The sequence below is a fragment of the Crotalus tigris genome, unplaced genomic scaffold (assembly GCF_016545835.1).
Source record: "Crotalus tigris isolate CLP2741 ecotype Arizona unplaced genomic scaffold, ASM1654583v1 scf7180000024338.4412243, whole genome shotgun sequence".
In the NCBI taxonomy this organism is placed as follows: Eukaryota; Metazoa; Chordata; class Lepidosauria; order Squamata; family Viperidae; genus Crotalus; species Crotalus tigris.
In genome coordinates this window covers 3,176,339-3,199,663 of record NW_024100508.1, presented here as the reverse complement: position 1 = coordinate 3,199,663, position 23,325 = coordinate 3,176,339, and the positions used below count along the sequence as shown (strand labels likewise).

Sequence of the window (23,325 nt, the reverse complement as noted above, 5' to 3'; positions counted from 1 at the left end):
TCTTCCTGAGTGGCCTGTGAGCCCCAGTTTAAAAAATGCTTCTACGGGATGTGCAAAAACCCACCCTGTTCTGGCTGGGAACCCTGGTATCTTTCTGAAGGAATTCTTCCAAAGACCGGTCCTTCTGAAGACCCAAACTGACGGAGGCAATGTGGCCTTGCCTAACACATGCCCGGAAAATGGCAGAGCGGAAACAGCAATCAGAGCGCTTGTGGCATCCTCCACATCCGAAACACTGAGGGAATGAGGATGTTTTGTCTCTGTGCTCTTGAGGCCTTCTCTCCGCTGGCTGCTGTAGTCAGTCCGCCTCCATCTCTGGCTCCTGCTCATATTCTTCTTGAATTACCTCTTGATGGATGGCTGTCGAAGTTGGAGGGTTCTTGGTGAGCTGCAAGCCTTCACAGCTCCTCCTGCTGCTGTTTCAGCTGCAATCTCTCTCAAAGCATCTTGGAAAGAGACATCTTCCCTTGTGAAGATCTTTTGTTGCAGCTCACGACGTCTCAGTCCACAAACTAAATGATCCTGAAGTCTCTCTTCCAGGTCCTTGAAATCTCATGGCCTAGCTGCTTGTTGTAACACTGCAATAAAGTCCGCAGCAGACTTACCAGGCCTCTGGTCCCTCTGCTCAAACGCGTGTTGCCATGCAATCACCAAAAGCTTCGGTTCAAAATGTTCTCGCAGCATTTTTTTAAGCTCAGTATAAGCAATTGATTCAAGTGGTGCTGGGGTGATCAGATTCTCTGCTATATCGAACATCTCTTGCCCACAGACACACAGCAGCGTAGCAGCTTTAAGGCCATCTTCTCAGATTTGGTTTACCCAAAAGTAGATCTCGGGCCATGTAGGAACTCCAGCATTCCGGATGGGCTGTGTCAAATTCTGAGAGATGGCCTAGTTTGGACATCATTACTGCCCGGTAGCCCTTTCAAGCCTCATGCTGCAAGGTTGCGAAGGGGTCCCTTTTGCTTAGCTCTCCTCCAGAGTTCTCATACTGGCAGGCAGAGTCGCACTCTCAAGACGCCGAACTTCCCAGCGCTTCAGGCCGCTCATGGTGAGTCAGCCTATCTTTTCCGTTATTCCCCTTGCAGCAAATCCCACCTTAGGCGCCAATGTTCTGTTTTCCAGTAAAAGGCATTGAGACGAAGCAGGAGTAAAAAACAGTCTTGTCTTTATTCACGTTACAACAGAACCAAAACAAAATAGCGAGCATGCCTTTTATACCTCCCTTTGCAGGGCCAGTGTCAACCAATAAATGCAACATATTACTCCCGCCTCGCGCATGCATGCAGGGCTGGAGACAGCCTTTCTAGTCCCGGGCATCCACGTGGTCTGCCCGGGCCTTCTGCAGCCTCCTGCACCTGCTGAATAACTCTGCAGGCCCAAGACATATCAGCAAGAATAACATTGTGTTAGGACTCCAAAGAAGTTCAGACCTCAAAAGAGAGAGGTCTGCCAATTAGAACATTACTTGTTTTCTAGCAAATAACCAGGTTTTTTGGGGATATTTCATGGTGTGAAATACATTGAGATGCTTCTCCAGCTGAAAGGTTCTGGAACAGCATTCAAATGATGCTCAAGAGATTTCAGCCATGATCTAAGTCAAAAAAAAAAAAAAAAAAAAAAAAGGCGTGCCAAGATCAACCTCTCCAAAACACAAGACAGTGCTCTGGGGGAAAAAAAAAGCAAAATGCTATAATTCTCTGTTACTGACTGCTAGTGAATGGTAAGGAAAAGTGAATTCACCTAAGCAAATTTTGGAGAGTTGAGGAGAGATGTTTTCCACAGAAGAGGCTATACAAAAGCCGGCTCAGATAGATCAGTTCAATCTGAGTTAAGCAGAGTATTATTATTTTTGGGGGGTAGGGGCAAGGCCTTTCTTCTGAACTGCTTCAAAGGACTCTCAAGTGCATAATTAGTCTTCCTTTGATCACCGTTTCTCAATAAGAGAGATGCCATTAGAACTGAAACTCTTCCATACAATGATGTTTCTCAATTATGTGCTGAAAGAGAGGGACAAGAAATATTTTGAATACAATTCTGAATGGAGTTTTTTGATGGTGTGGAGTTGGTAATCAATTGTTTCCCAGATGGACTGGAACTACAACACCCATGATTGATATGCCAGGGATTCTAGCGCTTTACTCCAAAGTATTTTGGTCTGAGCCTTCATGGCTGACCCACTGAAAAGGGAGAGATCTTTTACTGAGTGTCTTCCTTTGCCCCCAACTGGTTTCTTGTACAAAAACGCTTTAGCCAGACTTACATAATTTACTTTCCCCCGAAAGAAGGGCACAGGGATGAGTATACTTTTTTATACCACTGACAGACATAGGGATCCGAGCCTTCATAGCTTTCTCACAGCGATGGAAATCTACCAGGAAAAAACATTCAAAATGCATCTAATCTAGGATCCAGAAGAGCCCTTAAAACAGAACTGTGTATAAGCCTGAAGGCACAGAACAGACTTCCGGAAGTGGCATCCACAAAGAAAACCGGTTGTTCACATATTTGAATCCCACCACTGTTCAGGCTGCATGATATAGAGCCAAGTTATATAAGGATGTGAAGGGTTCTGGAACAAAGGGAAATTGTTTAGTCTAACTGTTGGTTTCTTGCTTTTTGGCTCTGTTGTCTGATTTTCATTGGCTAACAAAGTTAAGAAAGCAATGCTACCAACTTTCTAAGACATGGCACTTCTGGATATGACTCTGCCATGGTTCCAGATTGTTGGCCACCCAGCTGCTTAATTTGATCAAATAAAGTGCTGCTTGATCAAGAAGTCTCCTCTTGGGTTATCTAATTAGTTTAATATGGTATCTCAAGTTTAAGTAAGGGACTGGGACCTTACAGCAGAATGCATGTATTTCATTTGTATGGTGCCAAACAAAAAGGGTTCCCCCCCCAAGTTTTCTATTTCTACCCATCCCCAAAACTGAGGTGCCAATGGCCAGGAGGACACAGACTGTGATCCAAAGACCCGGACGTGCCCGACTCCCCTTCAGGGTGGAGGCGCCCTGGACACTGGGCCTTCCTGCACTCTTCCCAAGGGACGGCAACACCAGGAAATCCCCACTGAAGACAGAAGCAAGGCTTGATGAAGAAGTCTCCACTTGGGTTATCTGATTAGATTGATATGGTATCTCAAGTTTAAATAAGGGACTGGGATCTTACAGGTGAGAAACTGGTGTTTTTCCCACATCTGTCCTTCTCCCTCGGAGTGGAAGAGAACAAAGTGATTAATCAAATATTTTGAACTGTGCATTCTTGGCAAAATTGTTCCCCATTTCTAAATTCCAGGCAAACAGCTTGCCGCGCAGAGTTGAAGCTATGGTGCTGATCAGAGTGCTAGCAAACCTTCTGATACTACAGCTTTCTTACGGTAAGAGCCTGGACAATGGAGCAAAGGGTGAATGGAGCTTTAGATGTCTTTTTCGGTTTCAACCTCCAGTTACAGGAGTAAAATTGCTGTCAGGACCCACTTTAATACCTCATTCAAGAAAGCAAAACTCATGGAAGCAAGCTCTTCCAAAAGGAACTTTTATTAGGAGAAGCTGATAGTAGGCATACTAAATAGGATATAGATCGATAGGTTAAAGTGTCCCCAAACAAACCCCACCCCATAGTTCATCCGGACAGTTCAAAATGGCCAATCCCTAGGCTTTATGTCCATTGTGGGATAGAGGACATAAGATCGGGCCGGCTCTGGTCATGACGGTGATGTTTAGATAACTCTTCACACCTTCTTTTGAGAACGGAGAGATAAGCCAGGTTCTGTAGGTTGTAATTCTTTCTTCCTCCCCCTTTGCTGGCTGACAGTTTAGGGAGCAGAGTACGGAGAGAAATAGTGCAGGAAAGCGAAGTGTTACTTTGTAGCAATAGAGAAAGAATGCAGGAAAGCAAAGTGTTACATTGTAGCGATAGAGGAAGCTAAGGCAATAAACCCGCGATCCTCCCCCCCCCCTCTGCTCTAGGACTATGGCAGAACCCAGGGAGAGAAGAGAATGGAATTTGGGAGAGAGGAAGAGAGCAAGGGAAGGATGAAATCAGAGAGATATGGGTTCTCATATCTGCATGTAATAATTAACTGTAGATGTACAAGCAGGTCACAAGTAGAGAGCGAAGAAGGTCCAGTTGGTGCAAATGGGGAAAACCATTGCTGTATTTGTAATGATAGTATGAATTGATACATTTATTCATAACAGCAGAACTAGCCAGTTAAAAATATATAATCCCAAATTTGGTCAGCTTCCTTTTGTGTTTCTATTTATTTGGCAACTGACTTCAATAGAGGAAGATAACTTATTAATTAATATAAGATGCATTGAGAAGAAAGTTGGGGAGGGGTTTTCAGTGTTAAGGTGGTCTTTAAAAAATGGTGCATGAGATGGCCATTGATTTTTGTCCAAACTGGTAAAATAAATCTGTTGGATTTAACCTAGCTCCCATTCTGTTCGATTTGCTGCATTATACAGCGTGCAATATCTGGGTCATTGCTTCTGAAACAAATATCAAAACTGGTATGTAGAGATTTTACTGCCATCAATGTTGGCTCAAACTGTTTTTAGTGAACTAAATACTAATGTTATAAACTTCCCATAGATTAAATTCCATTTTCATCAATCTCTTCCCCACTTTCACTCCTTCTGCTCCTTATTCTCCACATCATGAGGCCATACATTTGGCTTAGCAATGCAGTACAGCAAGATCAGACTCTGGACCAAATGCTTCTAAATGTCCATCCTTTTTAGAAGCCCATCTGAGCTATTCTTCTTACTTCAACTGATTAGCGTAATCTGGCTGGCAGTGATACCATTAAGTTACTGAGCAATTGTGAAGTGAAGCAAAATATGCCATAGCTTCTCATAAGGCCAGATGCCTTAGATCTCAGCCATCAGAATGGCTGATGTTATTCAGAATCATGCTGTTTAACCTATTTGCAGCATTACTGGAGATGTGAAGACTATTAATATTTAGATCTGAGGCTTGAAAATCAAATATTCCTTTTTGTTTCTACTTAATTTCTCTTGGATGGTAAATCTGAAATCTGGAATTACTGTTTATGTTTGCCATATGTCCTGATTTGACTAAGATGATCCCAGTTTTTTGCTCCAGTGCAAGCATCCTAACTGGTGTGCAAAAAAGTACTGGAAAGTATAGCTGTACAACAGTTTGCTTAGTGACCGTTCAAAGTTACAACAAAATGGTTATTACCATTTTTCACACTTATGACCCTTGCAGCATCCCCAGGATCATGTGATTTACATTTCGATGCTTGGCAACTGATTCATATTTATGATGGTCACATTGTTCCAGGGTCATGTGATCGCTTTTTGCAAACTTCTGACAAGCAAAGTTAGTGGGGGAAACCAGATTCACTTAACAACCATATTACTAATTTAATCTCTCTCCCCCTCTTTCTTTCTCTCTCTCCTTCTCTCTTTCTCTCTCTTCTTCTCTCTCTCTCTCTTTCTCTCTCTATCCCCCTCTCTATTTCTCTCTCCCTTTCTCTCTCCCTCTCTTTCTCTCTCTCTCTCCCTCTCTCCCTCTATTTCTCCCTCTCTTTCTCTCTCCCTCTCTCTTCCTCTCTCCCTCTCTCTCTTCCTCTCCCTCTCTCTCCCTCTCTCTCTTTCTCTCTCCCTCTCTCTCTTCCTCTCTCTTTTTCTCTTCTCTCTTTGTCTCCCTCCCTCCCTCTCTCCCTCTTTCTCCCTCTCCCTCTCTATTTCTCTCTGCCTCTCTTTCTCCCTCTCTCTTTCTCTCTCTCTCTCTTTCTCCCTCCCTCTCTTTCTCTATTTGTCTTTCTCTCCCTCCCTCCTTCTCTCTTCCTCCCTCTCTCTTCCTCTCTTCCTCCTTCCCTCTCTCCCTCCCCCCTCTCTCTGATTGGGTATCGATTTGGAGGCATGGAGGGGAGTGGCCAAGGGCTGCTTGTGTGACTTTGAAATAGCCATCTTTGGAAGTACCAATGCTGCTCCAGCCAGGCTCGAGCTGGACAGAATGAGCAATGGGAGAGGAGTGGGTCGATCATCTTTCTGGCAGCCGGGACTCCGGCGCACCTTCACGGCCAGCAGGGTCTACAGTAGCCCTGGCTGGGGATTGCAGGGGCCTACAGTAGCACCAGCTTGGGGCCACAGCTTGCGGGAGGGCTGGCCTGTTCAGCAGAGGCTCCAGCGGGCCGCTCCCAGGGGGGATACCAGGGCTTCCCATGCAGCTCCCCGGCCATGTGCGCTTCAGATGGGGCCAGTCCAGGAAAGGTACTTCCTGGCCACGCTTCTCTCAGGGAGTGGAGTGCCTGGGCAAGGGGCCAATCAGGAGCCCCATGAGGGGGCAAGCCTGCATGAAGAGCCAAACCCTTTCTGTGAGGGAGGGACGTGTTGAGGGAGCCAGCCAATCACGGGACGTAGATTCTGATGGATGGCTGGCCTGAGCCAATGAGGCACCAGAGGAATAGGAGCCATAGTTGAAGGCTGAAACGCCTTCAGCTGTAACTGCTCGCATGTGTTTGTGTGTGCCTAAATGCGCGGGCCGGGATCAATGCTGCTTTTCAGGTGATAGGCACTTCTTCAGGGCCCAGCAGACATGCTGGGATCAATGTCACTTTCCAGGAGATTGGTGCTTCTTTGGGGCTCAGTAGAAGCACCAGGATCAGCGCCAGAAGAAGTGCTGATCAGGTGGAAAGGGGCGCTGATCCTGGTGCTTCCGCTGAGCCCTGACGGCCCCAAAGAAATGCCAATCGGGTGGAATGGGGTGCTGATCCTGGTGCTTCGGCTGAGCCCTCATGGCCCTGGAAAAGCATCAATCAGGTGGAAAGGGGTGCTGATCCTGGCGCTTCCGCTGAGTCCTCATGGCCCCAGAGAAGCACCGATCAGTTGGAAAGGACACTGATCCCGGCGCTTCCGCTGAGCCCTCATGGCCCCAGAGAAGCACCGATCAGGTGGAAAGGGGTGCTGATCCTGGCACTTCCCCTGAGCCCTCACAGCCCCGGAGAAGCGGCAATTAGATGGAAAGGGGCGTTGATCCTGGTGCTTCCACTGAGCCCTCACGGCCCCGGAGAAGCGCCAATCAGGTAGAAAGGGGCACTGATCCTGGCACTTCCCCTGAGCCCTCATGGTCCCGGAGAAGCACCGATCAGGTGGAAAGGGGTGCTGATCCTGGCGCTTCTGCTGAGCCCTTGCCTCCCCAACCATTTTTTTACTAACCTGTTTTCAGCTGTACTCCCTTTCTCCTTTTGCTTCTCTGCCTTCATTTGCTTCTCTGCCTTTGCCACATGTTTGTAAAAAAGAAAACAAAGTTCCATGAGACTTTCTAACTTCTCACGAGAAATTAAAAAGTCTCATGGAACTTTTTTTGTCTCACAAACACATGAAGGCTGAGAAGGACAGGAGAAAGGGAATGCTGCTGAAAGCAGATGAGTAAAAATACAATTGGGGGAGGTGAGGGCATCTGGGTGGGGGCGGGGGGACCTAGGCAATGCGTTGCGCAGCTCCAGCAGAATCTCCAATGAAGACTGCTTGAGGCTGCCTGCCATCCCCAAGGCAGCTGCCAATCTGCTGGATCTGTGCGCTTGGTCCTGGGCGCTCAGTAGGACCCAGGCAACATGCAGTTCCAGCTGACTTTGCCACTTCACCTCATCCACTTTTACACTTTTTTAATACATTTTTTTACATTTTTTAAACATTTTTAAAAACATTTTGTTTACATTTTGTTTACATTTTTTTACATTTTTTAAAAAAATATCAACTAGACCTATGCATACCACCAACCAGGCGCTTGTGTACCACTGGTTGAAAAACCCTGAGCTAGGAGATCAAGAAGACAAAGATATAAAATCTGTATAGCCCACGTGAGACAGGACATGGTAGGATTAACTCACAAAGGCCAAAGGGCACACCCAAACTCAGGTCAGAATACGTGACACAGAAAATACAAAGCCTAAAACAGGAACAGGAAACTATTCCAAACAAAAGGATTTCAGAGGGTATAAAAACCTACTCCCCACATCTGCTCAGGCCTTTTTTGTCTCCTCTCTCCTGCCAGAACCATCTTTCTGTCTGGTTCTTCAATAAACTGCAACCTTCTTTCTAAAGCAGTCACCATGTTTATTTATCCCCAGCTTAGATGAACCAGGATTAAGACTTTTCCTTCAACAATTTGGCACACCAGAATGGGAGTCCAAGCTAACCTCTCCAATGAACTGAGACTGGTAAGCCCCATCGTGCCGGCAGCAGACCCCTTGTGTCTGTGGATGGATTTCCCAGGCCCTGCCCATGTGGAGCCAGGGTAGTAAAGGGAGTTTTGGGTTTCAGCTCAAAGGCTGCTTTGGAAAGAAGGCAAAGGTGAGTACCTCTAAATTTTAACTTTAAAGCCCAGGGGAACAAAGGAAATGTGTGTATGTCTGTATGTGTGAGTGAGAAGACCCTTTTTTCCCAATCACAGTTGGATTTTGCTCCCTCTGGTCTTTCCTAACCTCAGAAAGGATTTGTTCAAGTGGCAGACCCTGGAAAGCATGGGGGTTTGGCCAGAGCGCAGGACCTTTTGTTAAGGAAAAAGGAGAGGTTGTGTGAAAATGGAATGGAATGAGTGAATGAGAGAATTGGATTTGGGCAACTAGCTGGTAAGGCCCTGTAAGCAAAGCCCACCTGTAGGAAGGGCCCGTACTGGTGCACAAAACACAGGTCTTCCCAGATTCCTTCTGAGTCTGAAAACTGATAGGCAGTGGTAAGAGAAGGAGGCCAGGCACCTGTTGCGGCAGATCCTCCCCAGACATTTTTTTTAGGTCTAAAAAGTGATGGCAGGGAGTTCCCTAGATAGGAAAATCCCTTATTTTATTTAGGGAACCAAAGTCTTCCTGGGCAATTTTTTTTTGTGCTCAAAAATTGACAGGCATGGCAGCAGGGATAGTGTCGCTGAGACTGGCTGGGAAGTGCTGCTAGGAATTTGACTGAGCTAATTGTATCCCACAGCGGAAGGGGAACATGGGTAGCTGCAGTTCAAGGGTTGGAATTAGGTCACCTATTGGAGATTTGCTCAAGGTGTGGGACAGAGGCGAGTGCCTGTCCTGGATGATATGAAAAAGGAAGAGAGCAAGACAAATTTGTGAAGAATGGGCTTTGCTAGGGCTTTGCTGGGAAACCAATTTGGCTAAATAAAGGTACTTAAAGGGAAAATAAGAAATAGTGATTCTCTCTCTCTCTCTCTCTCTCTCTCTCTCCCCTCTCTCTCTCTCTCTCTCTCTCTCTCTCTCTCTCTCTCTCTCTCTCTCTCTCTCTCTCTCTCTCTCTGTCCCTCTCTCTCTCTCTCTGCAACCACGTGGTATGTTTAAGATTTGAGCCTTCCCTAACTTGAGTTGAGATTTATGGTGGGAATGACTAGGATGTGTAAAACTAAGACTTCTGTTTCCTTTCCTGTTCTCTTGTCTCTGTGTATATATGTTTGTCAAAGTCTTTGTGTGCATGGTAAATGTGACCGTTTATTGTTTCTAATCCAAAGATAAAATAATTTTAAAATTCTGCTAGAAATTCTGCTTAAAATAAGCCACAAAAAGGAAATATCTCACTCTGTTTGTCTGGCCAACAAACAGAGTGAAGAAAAAATGTGTTTGTTTATTTGTTTTTCCTCTTCCTTTCTCTCTCTGTACTCTTAAGAATAGCCCAAAGTTACCAGGAGGGAATGTTTAAGTTCATCTGCTGGAAAAGTTTGTGTCTAGCTACAAGAGCCTCCTGAAGTTCAAGTTTGCTTGTGTGGGAAAATAATCTTCTTCTTAAATTACTTTTCTTATCCTATCACTAATTAGTGAAACTACTATGAAGCTTTTCCTGAAACATATAAGCATTTCTCAATCTCTAAAAAATGTGGTCTATTTTAGAATAAATGTTAAAGGTAGATTCTCCTGCCCCTGGCAAATTGCACACCTTAAAATATTAAGCTTTTAAAATTATTTGGAGCTTTCAACATTCTCAAGCTGCCTAGCATTTTTTTTCAAGTTCAAGTCCTTGTCTTTAACATGTTGAAAATGTTCAAGTTCAGAATGTGAAACATTTCATTTATGTTCTCTTATCAGAATTTAGCCTTTCCTCATTTTATGTGCCTATCTGTTTCTTTAACCATTGCAGTATTGATGCCTTTTCAAATTCTGCCTGCAAGCTACCCCCCTCCATTCTACTTCTCCTTTTCTTATCCTTTGTTCTCCATGCCCTTGTCTGCCTCTCCTGGGAGAGTCCACCCAGAAAGAGGGGAGGGGACCTTGTTCTCATGTCTTTCAGCCCTGCACAATGACCCCCCCAATCTTTGGAAGCAGAGCACACTGACCCAGATGCTGCCTCTATCAATTTGAACCATGGAATTGGGTTTTGAATCCAGCCATCCACTAAAATGCCACCATGCAACCTGAGTGAAAAATCTTCCCAAGTCCTACCATTCCCCCAGATTCCTGAGAAAGCAGAAGGAAAGAGTCCTGGAGCCATTGGTCCCCACGTGAAGCCTTAAAAGAAAATTAGGAAGACTATGGGGGAGGGTGGAAACTCAATGTAAAGTTTTCTTTCTTGCTCCCTTTGTATTGTAATAAGCCAGTTGAATGGATCCATGGAATGATAGCATTTGGGAATAGTTGGCACAGCAAGTACTGAACAGCTTGGGACTTCTGTCTAGTGAGAGGGAAAATTTATCCAGAATGTTTGTATGGCCTGTTTGTATTAGTAGCTGCACACACACAAATGCACACACACCATTCATAATCACATTGAGTCTCTTCCACCTACTTTCAATAAAGTTCCCCAGGCTGATTTTTGCTCTATTGCACTAAAGCTTTGCATGCACAACTGCCAGCAAATTCCAAGGGGGAGGGAACCAGACCCCCTCAGGCAATTTGCAATTCATATTCCCTGACTGAAGAAGTAGCAGGAAACAGATTTCCAAACTTCAACCCTGAATATCTTGCAATACTGGCTAACCTCAATTGGACATTACAAACCTGGATGCACTGCACTAAGAGCTAAGGCAGGAAGCAACCCTTGCAAATAGGCAGCCGGTGGTTATGTACTGAAGCAAACCACAGCTGTGAAGAATTTTGGGAGGAATGTGCAAACCTGACTGGAAGCTAAAAGTGACATCCAACATTTGAAAATGATTGGCACAGAATATTGGACATTATAAATTTTTTTCCCACCTAACAAAATTTTTGCCCTGACTTTTAGACCTTTATGGGTTGGAAGCTCCCATTTTGGGAGCAGCGATCTTTTTCTGCTGGCTCCATTAGTGTCTTTTTTTTTTTTTGGCTTAACAGTTTTAAAGCTTGTTTACCAAGTCTCCGTGATCAGATCAATTTTAATCTTGTGCCAGTAAGTGTGTCATTCACAAACTCATGGCACAAATGGAAGATTGTGGGAAGTCAGCCCCCCAGAAAAGGAAATATTAAAAGGGCAGAAAAATATATTTCCTCAAAAGGATTTTAAAAGCACAAACCAACCCTGCCCCTAAGTTTCTCTGTCCCAAACAGAAGCCAGCTCTGTACAAATGCAGATGTAAACCATGAGAAAGGCCCCAGCTAGGAGATCAAAAAGACAAAGACATAAAACCTGTATAGCCCACCTGAGACTGCACATGGTAGGATTAACTCGCAAAGGCCAAAGGGCACACCCAAACTCAGGTCAGAATACGTGACACAGAAAATACAAAGCCTAAAACAGGAACAGGAAACTATTCCAAACAAAAGGCTTTCAGAGGGTATAAAAACCTACTCCCCACATGTGCTCAGGCCTTTTTTGTCTCCTCTCTCCTGCCAGAACCATCTTTCTGTCTGGCTCTTCAATAAACTGCAACCTTCTTTCTAAAGCAGTCACCATGTTGTTTATTTATCCCCAGCTTGGATGAACCAAGATGAAGACTTTACTCCAAAGTATTTTAGTCTGACCCTTCGTGGCTGACCCACTGAAAAGGGAGAGATCTTTTACTGAGTATTTTCCTTTGCCCCCAACTGGTTTCTTGTACAAAAATGCTTTAGCCAGACTTACATAATTTACTTACTCAAAAAGAAGGGCACAGGGATGAGTATACTTTTTTATACCACTAACAGACATAGGGATCAGAGCCTTTGGCATTCATAGCTTTCTCACAGCGATGGAAATCTACCAGGAAAAATAAATAAAAATGCAATCTAATCTAGGATCCAGAAGAGCTCTTAAAACAGAACTGTGTATAAGCCTGAAGAATCTACAAGACTGTGTATTGCACTTATACCTGGGTCTCCAAAATAAAAAATGAACCTTCCTGTATCCACCATTTTGCCCTACAACACATCCAAATACATTTTATGCTATTGAAAAAGTTAGTGGGGATTCAATACTATGTTATACAATCAGCCTAACCAGAAAATAAAAGTTATCAAATTCCCACAACTCAATATTCTTGCTTGCATATTTATTTTTTTATTTATTAAATGTACTGTGTTAAAACTCAAAAAATAATTTATTAAACCCAAAGAAATTATTCTTCATCATGTAACTAGTGTTTTAAATATAGGAGGAAGAGACAGCAATACAATTTTTAGGCTTAAACTTTCATAAATATATTATTTTTACCTCAACAGAGAAAAACATGTTTTACAAAGATTTCAGAATGTGAAATCTTTTTTCTTATCTAAAATACAGAGACGCAAACATTCACATGCATCAATTATACTAACCAAGGTAGTTCTGCCAGCAGACCCGTGTTTGATTTTGATTGGGAACTTACTGTCAAATGGAGCTGTTTTTTAGTTCTCTATCTTGCTTCTTATGGATTCAGACATTTTCTGAAAACAGATATGAAATCAGGAAATTGATATATCCTGGTGCTTCAAAATGTCAACTATTAGAAGACATTTTCTTAGGAAAAAGATCAGGTTTCCCCATGGCAATTTTATTCCCCAAAGAATTTAATACAGGATTGCCCTAGATATTTTATTCTAAGAAGAACCCTGCTCACAAATCATTGTCTACTCCCTATTGTATGCCTTCTTACTCTCTTGTAATCCCTTCCTTTATAATGAATTTAAAACATGAATTCTTTTCTAATTATCTCAGTGCTGGAGTGAGCATTCCAAAGGACAGAGGAATGGGGAAAGGGGCTGTAAGAGCTACCCTTTTACTTGGCTTCCTTGTGAGTCAGGTTTTGGAAACCTTTCCCACCCTTTGTCCTCACCCAGATGTTTGGGATAGTATTCTTTGGACATTATAAAGCAGGGATCTTGAAACTTGGCCCTTTTATGACTTGTGGACTTCAACTCCCAGAAGTCATAAAAGGGTCACGTTTGAAGACCCTTGCTATAAAGCAAAGGAAAGCTAAGTAAAATCACTAGGATGTTTGTGATTGGACTTATTAACAGGTTTGTTTAACAACTGAGTTGCCTGTCAAGGACTCCTGGTACAGTCTGAGTCTCCTAGCTGCAATCAGTGAAACAAATTAAATTTTCTGCTCACATCAGCTGTACAAATACGTCTGGAACTCCTTCCTGCTAAATAGAAAAAAGCCTTGTTATCCTTACCAGTGACCAACAGCTATTTTAAATTAATACATTAACATTCTGTAAGGACCCACCCCACTTTGCATCTTAAGAAGACAGAACTCTTGGAATAATTCTTCCAACAGGAATCCTTTATTAAGAGAAAATAAATAAATAAAAATAAATAAATAAATAAAAATAAAAAAAATAAATCTTTCCATTTCCTCCTTCTCCTTTGGGCTCATGGAGTATAATCTGGGCTTCGAGAGTTTTGCCCCAGGCTTGAATTCAATGGTACAGTCTGTGGGTCGGTGGGGGGGAAGCTCATTCGCCCTCTCCTCACTGAAGACTTCAGCAAGGTCCCTATATTCCTCTGGTATTTCTGTTAATCTTTTTTTCCTCTCCTATGGATGCTTTTTCTATTCTTGATTCTGGTAGCCTCCCTTGGGGTTTTAAGTCCATAGGGTCCCCCTTCGGGAATTTGATTTCTGTCGTCCTCCAATTTACCCAGGGGTTCCATTTTTTCAACCATTCCATCCCTAGATCATTGGGCATTCCATACCTGGGGTCACCACAAACGTTAAGTCCTCTTCATGGTTGCCCAGGGAGAGGTGTATTGGCAGAGTGGCTAGGGTAGCTGGCACCCCCCCTGCTATGGATCCATCTAGCTGGCCAAATGAGATTGGTTGTTCCAGTCTCCTGGATGGGATGCCCAGATTCCCCACTAGTGTTGGGCTAATGAGGCAGCGGGTGCAGCCAGAGTCTATTAAGGCTTTCACCTTCACAGCTTCGGTCATGGGGGGGATTAATATAGTCACTGTTTTGAAGATGGGTGTGATGCATCCACTTACCAGGGGTTCGCCCTCCGAGCTGTCATCTGAGGCATCCACCGGCCCTGTGGTGTAGGCTGGAGTTCTTTCCCCTTGGTGAGCAGAGGTGGGGGTTTCTGCAATTTCCATCATTCTCATGGCTGTTTCTTTTGGCTTAGCTGAATACTCTCTGGGTTTGTTGATTGGGGATCTGTCTGGGTTGTGCTGGGGGGCCTTTGAGCGGCATTCTACAGCTCGATGCCCTTCTCTTCCGCACTTGAAACACCCCATTTGCTTCTTGGCTGTATCCGATGATTTCACCGGTTGGTGTGTCAGCTCAGGCGGGGGGCGGCTCCATTGTTTTCTTCGGCGGTGCCTCTTCAAGATGTCGATCTCTGCTTCCTCTGCCAAGACGTACCATTCCTCAAGTCGAGGTGGGTCCCCTCGGGGCAGGCAAGCATCATATAGATCATAGTTTAGTCCGTCTTTGAAATGGCCAAGGAGGATGTCTTCTGGCCAATTCAGTTTGCTGGCAATGGCCCGGAATTCTTGTGTATACTCGGCCACTGGGCGTTTGCCTTGCCTCATCATTCTTTCACGGGCTTTGCGATCAGCCAGGGGGTCTTCAAATCGTCTTCTCAAAGAGGACATGAAACGGTTGAAGTTACTGAGTTCTGGGGCATTGGAGTCATGCAAGTTCACTACCCAATCTGCAGCTGGTCCATCCAGGGCAGATTGCACGATCCGGATGCGGGCTTTGTCGCTGGGGATGTCCTGCCCATATTCCTCCATGTAGCTGAGGACTTGGGTTAGGAAAAACCCCAAGCGTGTTGGCTCCCCTTTGAATTTCACCTCCAACGGTGGACGTCTTGGAATGGATCGGTGCCTCCGTTGTGGGTGGTAGTGTCTTCCGTCCAGATTGCCATCTGTGGTCCGGTAGGGGGTGGGGGCTCCTGGATCAGTAGATGTCCCTGGGGTTGCAGGTTCCACGTCCCCCTCGGTGTCTCTCCCTTTGTGGCTCCAGGAACTGGGGCGGCCGTAGGGCTCAGTATTCTCCTCTCCTAGGGAGCTGAGAGTTCTCTTCATCAGGTCAATAGCTTTCTCTAGGATCCAGTCTGAGTACGGTACCCAGCTTCCTCCCTCTTCACTTGCGTGCAGGGATTTCTCCATCTCCTGCTTCCATTCTGGTTGCTTGGTCCCCCGTCTCAGGGTCACCTTTCTTGATTCCTTTCTCCACTCACTTTTCTTTCCAACGTTCATCGACCAGCGAGGCTTGTGGTCCTGTGTCTCCACCACTTCTTCTCCCGAGGAATCTGACCTCTCAGATCCCAACATCTGGCAAGGTTCCAACTGGGTCAGCGGCTCTCTTTCCAGGGAGTTTTCCCCCTCTCTTTCTCCATTGTCTGACATGGTAAATTTTTTGCAAAATCCCCCGGCAAGGGTCTCCCTTCCAGGTGGATTAATTTTGCAAGTCCTGTCTAATGTAAGGACCCACCCCACTTTGCATCTTAAGAAGACAGAACTCTTGGAATAATTCTTCCAACAGGAATCCTTTATTAAGAGAAAATGGTTGCAGGCATGCTAGACAGGACTTGGGGTTCAAGCTCTTCCATTCAAGGTTTTAAGGGGTTCCCCAGTAGTCCCACCCAATCAACCCCCCTTCCAGTGATAGTTTCAAATATCACAATTCCACCCCCTTTCTTCTTCCTTCCGTCTGGATGGAGACTTCAGATAACTACATGAAAGGCAAATACCCTCCTTTGGTATGCTAACACTTCGAGGTTACAATAAACACACATTCAGCATTCAGCTCTTTGAAGTGTACTGAAGGAAGTGAGGGCCATAAAGCCCCTTTTTTCTCCCCCTTCTCTCCCTCTTATGGCAGAATCCAAAGATGGCAGAATTGGGTGTTTCTATATTTGATAATTAAAGATGAAATATAATTGGATTCTGACACATTCCTCTCCGTTTTAAAAAAAACCTTCTGATAACAGACTGGAGATATGGTTTCATCCTTAAACTTTACAGCAGACAAGCTAGATTTTATCAAATCAGTTCTAGATATATATTCTAGCGTACTGAACAGAAATGATATATATGAACATAAGGCCTCAGAATGCTCACATGTCAAGAAATTGGAAGCAGATACTTTATTCTGTAATTCTGCTTGCTGGCTTTGGCCCAAACTAATAGAAATGGGTGGGGTTGCTAGGATAATCAGATTAATAAACAATTAAACATCTGAACCTTGAAAAGATGACTACATAAACATCTTGCTTTTTATGGGTTCAGTCTAGATGCGGTTTGAAAGAAACTTGCATCAACCCAAGTGATAGTTTCTAAACAGCTCCTAAAATATTTCAATTGAATAATGTGAAGAAAGCATAGGTTTTCATTAAATTGCTAGTTGTGTCCCTTTGAGACTTCATGACACTTTACAGAACAGAAGGGCACCTTTCCTAAAATGATTAGGGAGGAGAATGAAAGGAACAAAGGTATCTTGCCGGCAGACAGAAAAACAATAACAAAAATGACATGCCACATGTGATAAAGTGTGCCTGTAAGGACCCACCCCACTTTGCATCTTAAGAAGACAGAACTCTTGGAATAATTCTTCCAACAGGAGTCCTTTATTAAGAGAAGTGGTTGCAGGCATGCTAGACAGGACTTGGGGTTCAAGCTCTTCCATTCAACGTTTTAAGGGGTTCCCCAGTAGTCCCACCCAATCAACCCCCCTTCCAGTGATAGTTTCAAGTATCACAATTCCATCCCCTTTCTTCTTTCTTCCGTCTGGATGGAGACTTCAGATAACTACATGAAAGGCAAATACTCTCCTTTGGTATGCTAACACTTCGAGGTTACAATAAACACACATTCAACATTCAGCCCTTTGAAGTGTACTGAAGGAAGTGAGGGCCATAAAGCCCCTTTGTTCTCCCCCTTCTCTCCCTCTTATGGCAGAATCCAGAGATGGCAGAATTGGGAGTTTCTATATTTGATAATTAAAGATGAAATATAATTGGATTCTGACATCCAGCCCCTCTTAACAATAAGAGAGATCCACCTGAAAGAAAACACAAGTATAAAATTTAGTCAGGCTTGTTAGGATACTCTGTGTGAAACTTCTTCAATAGCTTCGGGGCTCTGACATGACGTTTATGGACCCACTCATTTTGTGAGGCAGGGAGGTGTTTCCAGGCAACTAGGTACTGAGTTGCCCCATGATATCTCCTAGAGTCAAGGACTTCCTTTATTTCGAAGTGTTGTTCACCCTCCACCATGAGTGGAGGTGGTGGTGGGGGGATTTTTGGCCGTAGATGTGACTGATGCTCTCTTTTCAGCAAGCTGCAATGAAAAATTGGGTGTATTTGCCTGAGGTTTTTGGGTAATTCCAATTCTACTGTTAATGGATTTATGATTCTTTTAATTGGAAAAGGTCCTATATATTTTGGTCCAAGTTTTTTACAGGGCTGTAGGGACTTTAGGTATTTGGTAGATAAGTACACCATTTCTCCTATAATGAATGGTGTAGGCTCAACCCTTTTTTTATCGGCTTGTGCTTTGTATGCCCGCCTAGCTTCATCTAGTGATTTTCTGACTATTGGCCAGGTGTTTTGTAGGTTTTCCATCCATTCTTTCAGTGAAGGGATCGTGGGTTCTTTTGGGGTTAACTCTGGCATAGGGTTGAAACTTTGACCGTTGGCTATTTGAAAAGGAGTGTAGCCTGTGCTGGAGTGGACTGCATTATTGTAGGCAACTTCTGCAAAAGGAAGTAAGTCCGTCCAATCACTCTGTTGGAAATTTAAAAAACATCTCAAATATTGCTCAAGTACCGACTGGCAGAGTTCCGCTTGTCCATCTCCTTGAGGGTGGTGGCTAGATGTCAATCCCTGAGTGGTCCCTAAGAGGGATAAAAATTCCTTCCAAAATGCAGACGTAAATTGCACTCCCCTATCAGAGATGATGCGTTGGGGTGCCCAGTGCAATCTGTAAATGTGCTGGATGAAAAGTTTTGCTAAGGCCTTTGCAGTGGGAATTTTTTGGCAAGGGATAAAGTGCACCTGTTTGGAAAATAGGTCCGTGACTGTCCAGATAACACTATTCCCATTGCTTTCTGGCAATTCCACTATAAAATCCATGGCTATTTCCCTCCAGGGGGCTGAGGGACTTGCCACTGGTTGTAATAGCCCTGGCGATTTCCCTTGCAACCTCTTTGCTGATGCACAGGTTGGGCAGCTGGCAACATAACTTTCTATGTCCTTTTTTATTGATGGCCACCAAAATTGCCGTTTAATTAAGTGTAAAGTTTTTACAAATCCAAAATGCCCTGCTGATTTTGTGTCATGGCAAAGGTGCATGAAAGTTAGTCTTTGAGTTGTTGGTATATATAACTTTTCCCCTACCCAAGGCAATCCGTCTCTCATTGTGCACACATGTTTGTTTTTCTGGAACCATTCATCTGTTTCCAAACTTTTTCTGAATTCAATTCCAGTTTGGCTGTCCAGTTGTGGTTTTAATTTGGCTTGGGTTCTTGTGGTTACTGGTGCTGCCAGTTGTGACTCTGCCATTATTGGTTTAGAGTCTGTGGTTCGTGCGCTGTTATATTGAGTCATGCATCTGCCAGGAAGTTCTTTCTCCCTGGTAAATGTTTGAGCTTAAATTGGAACTGGTGAAAATGCTGGGACCAGCGGGCTTGTTTGGGATTGAGTTTCCTGGAAGTTTTCAGGGCTTCTAAATTTTTGTGATCAGTCCACACCTGGAAGGGGATTTTGTTGCCTTCCAGGAACTGTCGCCACGTGAGTAATGCCCAACGTATCCCATAAGCCTCCTTCTCCCATACGGGCCAGCGCTGTTCTGTTTCCGTGAGTTTCTTGGATGTATATGCACAGGGTTGCAATACTGCATCATCATTTTCTTGTAATAGCACAGCCCCCACTGCCACATCACTTGCATCTGCCTGTATTATGAAGGGCTTGTCCATGTCTGGGTGCCTTAGTACTGGTTCGGCAGAAAAAAAGTCTCTTTAGTCTCTCAAACGCTGCTTGGCACTCCATTGTCCATGTTAGTGGCTGGCTAGGTTTTACTGAGGATGTTCCCTTCGTTTTTAGTAAGTTAGTGAGGGGCAAGGCTATCTGTGCAAATGAGGGGATGAATTGGCGGTAAAAATTTGCAAAGCCCAGGAAACTTTGTAGTTGCTTTCTTGTGCGGGGTGGTGCCCAATTTAGTACTGCTTTGACCTTCTCCGGGTCCATTTCAATACCCTGTGGGGATATGCGATAGCCTAGGTAGTCTATCCTTTCCTGGTGGAATTCGCATTTTGAGAGTTTGGCATATAGGTGAGCGGCTCGCAGCTTCTTTAAAACCGCTCTGACAAGTTTGACGTGTTCTTCTTTTGTTTCAGTAAAGATAAGAATGTCGTCCAAGTAAACAAGGACCCCCTTAAATAGGTGCTCCCTTAGAACGTCATTGATTAATTGCATAAAGACTGCAGGGCCCCCTTGTAATCCAAATGGCAAGACTTTGAATTGATAGCACCCCATGGGGCAGTTAAATGCAGTCTTCCATTCGTCCCCTTCCTTGATTCTCACGCGATAGTCAGCTTCCCTTAGGTCTAGTTTAGAAAAAAATTTCCCTTTCAATAGGTGTGACAGCATGTCTTTCATGAGGGGCAGCGGGTATAGGTTGCTTTCACTGATTGTATTCAGGGCCCTATAATCCACGCATAAACGTAAAGAGCCATCCTTCTTCTCTCTAAAAAGGACCGGGGCAGCCACTTTAGGCTTGGCTGGCTCAATGAAACCTCTCTCCAGGTTTTTTTTTATAAATCTTTCCATTTCCTCCTTCTCCTTTGGGCTCATGGAGTATAATCTGGGCTTCGGGAGTTTTGCCCCAGGCTTGAATTCAATGGTACAGTCTGTGGGTCGGTGGGGGGGAAGCTCATTCGCCCTCTCCTCACTGAAGACTTCAGCAAGGTCCCTATATTCCTCTGGTATTTCTGTTAATCTTTTTTCCTCTCCTATGGATGCTTTTTCTATTCTTGATTCTGGTAGCCTCCCTTGGGGTTTTAAGTCCATAGGGTCCCCCTTCGGGAATTTGATTTCTGTCGTCCTCCAATTTACCCAGGGGTTCCATTTTTTCAACCATTCCATCCCTAGAATCATTGGGCATTCCATACCTGGGGTCACCACAAACGTTAAGTCCTCTTCATGGTTGCCCAGGGAGAGGTGTATTGGCAGAGTGGCTAGGGTAGCTGGCATCCCCCCTGCTATGGATCCATCTAGCTGGCCAAATGAGATTGGTTGTTCCAGTCTCCTGGATGGGATGCCCAGATTCCCCACTAGTGTTGGGCTAATAAGGCAGCGGGTGCAGCCAGAGTCTATTAAGGCTTTCACCTTCACAGCTTCGGGCATGGGGGGGATTAATATAGTCACTGTTTTGAAGATGGGTGTGATGCATCCACTTACCAGGGGTTCGCCCTCCGAGCTGTCATCTGAGGCATCCACCGTCCCTGTGGTGTAGGCTGGAGTTCTTTCCCCTTGGTGAGCAGAGGTGGGGGTTTCTGCAATTTCCATCATTCTCATGGCTGTTTCTTTTGGCTTAGCTGAATACTCTCTGGGTTTGTTGATTGGGGATCTGTCTGGGTTGTGCTGGGGGGCCTTTGAGCGGCATTCTACAGCTCGATGCCCTTCTCTTCCGCACTTGAAACACCCCATTTGCTTCTTGGCTGTATCCGATGATTTCACCGGTTGGTGTGTCAGCTCAGGCGGGGGGCGGCTCCATTGTTTTCTTCGGCGGTGCCTCTTCAATATGTCGATCTCTGCTTCCTCTGCCAAGACGTACCATTCCTCAAGTTGATGTGGGTCCCCTCGGGGCAGGCAAGCATCATATAGATCATAGTTTAGTCCGTCTTTGAAATGGCCAAGGAGGATGTCTTCTGGCCAATTCAGTTTGCTGGCAATGGCCCGGAATTCTTGTGTATACTCGGCCACTGGGCGTTTGCCCTGCCTCATCGTTGTTATTCTTTCATGGGCTTTGCGATCAGCCAGGGGGTCTTCAAATCGTCTTCTCAAAGAGGACATGAAACGGTTGAAGTTACTGAGTTCTGGGGCATTGGAGTCATGCAAGTTCCTACCCAATCTGCAGCTGGTCCATCCAGGGCAGATTGCACGATCCGGATGCGGGCTTTGTCGCTGGGAATGTCCTGCCCATATTCCTCCATGTAGCTGAGGACTTGGGTTAGGAAAAACCCCAAGCGTGTTGGCTCCCCTTTGAATTTCACCTCCAACGGTGGACGTCTTGGAATGGATCGGTGCCTCCGTTGTGGGTGGTAGTGTCTTCCGTCCAGATTGCCATCTGTGGTCCGGTAGGGGGTGGGGGCTCCTGGATCAGTAGATGTCCCTGGGGTTGCAGGTTCCACGTCCCCCTCGGTGTCTCTCCCTTTGTGGCTCCAGGAACTGGGGCGGCCGTAGGGCTCAGTATTCTCCTCTCCTAGGGAGCTGAGAGTTCTCTTCATCAGGTCAATAGCTTTCTCTAGGATCCAGTCTGAGTACGGTGCCCAGCTTCCTCCCTCTTCACTTGCGTGCAGGGATTTCTCCATCTCCTGCTTCCATTCTGGTTGCTTGGTCCCCCGTCTCAGGGTCACCTTTCTTGATTCCTTTCCCCACTCACTTTTCTTTCCAACGCCCATCGACCAGCGAGGCTTGTGGTCCTGTGTCTCCACCACTTCTTCTCCTGAGGAATCTGGCCTCTCGGATCCCAACATCTGGCAAGGTTCCAACTGGGTCAGCGGCTCTCTTTCCAGGGAGTTTTCCCCCTCTCTTGCTTCATTGTCTGACATGGTAAATTTTTGCAAAATCCCCCGGCAAGGGTCTCCCTTCCAGGTGGATTAATTTTGCAAGTCCTGTCTAATGTAAGGACCCACCCCACTTTGCATCTTAAGAAGACAGAACTCTTGGAATAATTCTTCCAACAGGAATCCTTTATTAAGAGAAGTGGTTGCAGGCATGCTAGACAGGACTTGGGGTTCAAGCTCTTCCATTCAAGGTTTTAAGGGGGTCCCCAGTAGTCCCACCCAATCAACCCCCCTTCCAGTGATAGTTTCAAGTATCACAATTCCACCCCTTTTCTTCTTTCTTCCGTCTGGATGGAGACTTCAGATAACTACATGAAAGGCAAAACTCTCCTTTGGTATGCTAACACTTCGAGGTTACAATAAACACACATTCAACATTCAGCCCTTTGAAGTGTACTGAAGGAAGTGAGGGCCATAAAGCCCCTTTGTTCTCCCCCTTCTCTCCCTCTTATGGCAGAATCCAGAGATGGCAGAATTGGGAGTTTCTATATTTGATAATTAAAGATGAAATATAATTGGATTCTGACAGTGCCACTTACTTTAGTATTAAGTACTGAAGATTTATACACATTAGCTGGGTTCAACAGTAGCTTATGCTCCGACTAAAAAACAGATGCTGTGTTCTCACAATATCTGATACCCAGAGAAAAGAGTTGTATGAGGGCTTCACTTGTGACTGACATGATAAAACAGTGGCTTCCCACCATTCACCAAACCATAGTTATTGCTCCATTCCATTTCAAGGCAACCCCAGCTTTTGTGTAAATTCTGCTTTTAGAAATTCAAGCTGGTTTAACAAAATTAAGGCAAAAGCAGGGGGGGGGGAAGGACCTTGATGCCTGAATCTGATGTACCTCAACCTTCTTGCCAATGTTCCTAATCCTCATATAAGTGCTAATCTATGATGAAAAGACAAGACAAGCTATCTGGGCCAATATTGTCACCCAACCAATGATGATGATGGTTTATTAAACTTGTGGAATAGTGTCATTTGGCTGCAAGGTTACCTTTTGCATTAAGTCTGCTTGAGTGCACATTCTTTCCAGTTTTCTTTTGCTACCAGAAGCCCTCGACTTACAACAGTTCATTTAGTGAATGTTCAAAGTTACAACAGCATTTTTCACACTTATGACTGGTGCAGCTTCTCCAGTCATGCAATTTAACTGCCAATTCTTGACAACTGGTTCCTATTT

At 44.8% G+C, this 23,325-nt stretch overlaps 2 protein-coding genes across 4 annotated transcripts in view; both read left to right on the top strand.

The window, feature by feature from the left end:
* The window catches only part of LOC120300114 (snake venom serine protease 2-like), a 326,022-nt gene that overhangs the window by 230,637 nt on the left and 72,060 nt on the right, over positions 1–23,325 (top strand). The gene's annotated exons all lie outside the window — the stretch shown is intronic.
* Positions 3,021–23,325, top strand: part of LOC120300113 (snake venom serine protease gussurobin) — a 68,218-nt gene continuing 47,913 nt past the window's right edge. The window contains exons 1-2 of the mRNA XM_039325691.1: positions 3,021–3,173; positions 3,298–3,379. Coding sequence (XP_039181625.1) covers positions 3,328–3,379 — 52 coding nt within the window. The 5' untranslated portion in view covers positions 3,021–3,173; positions 3,298–3,327. The remainder of the gene's footprint in view (positions 3,174–3,297; positions 3,380–23,325) is intronic.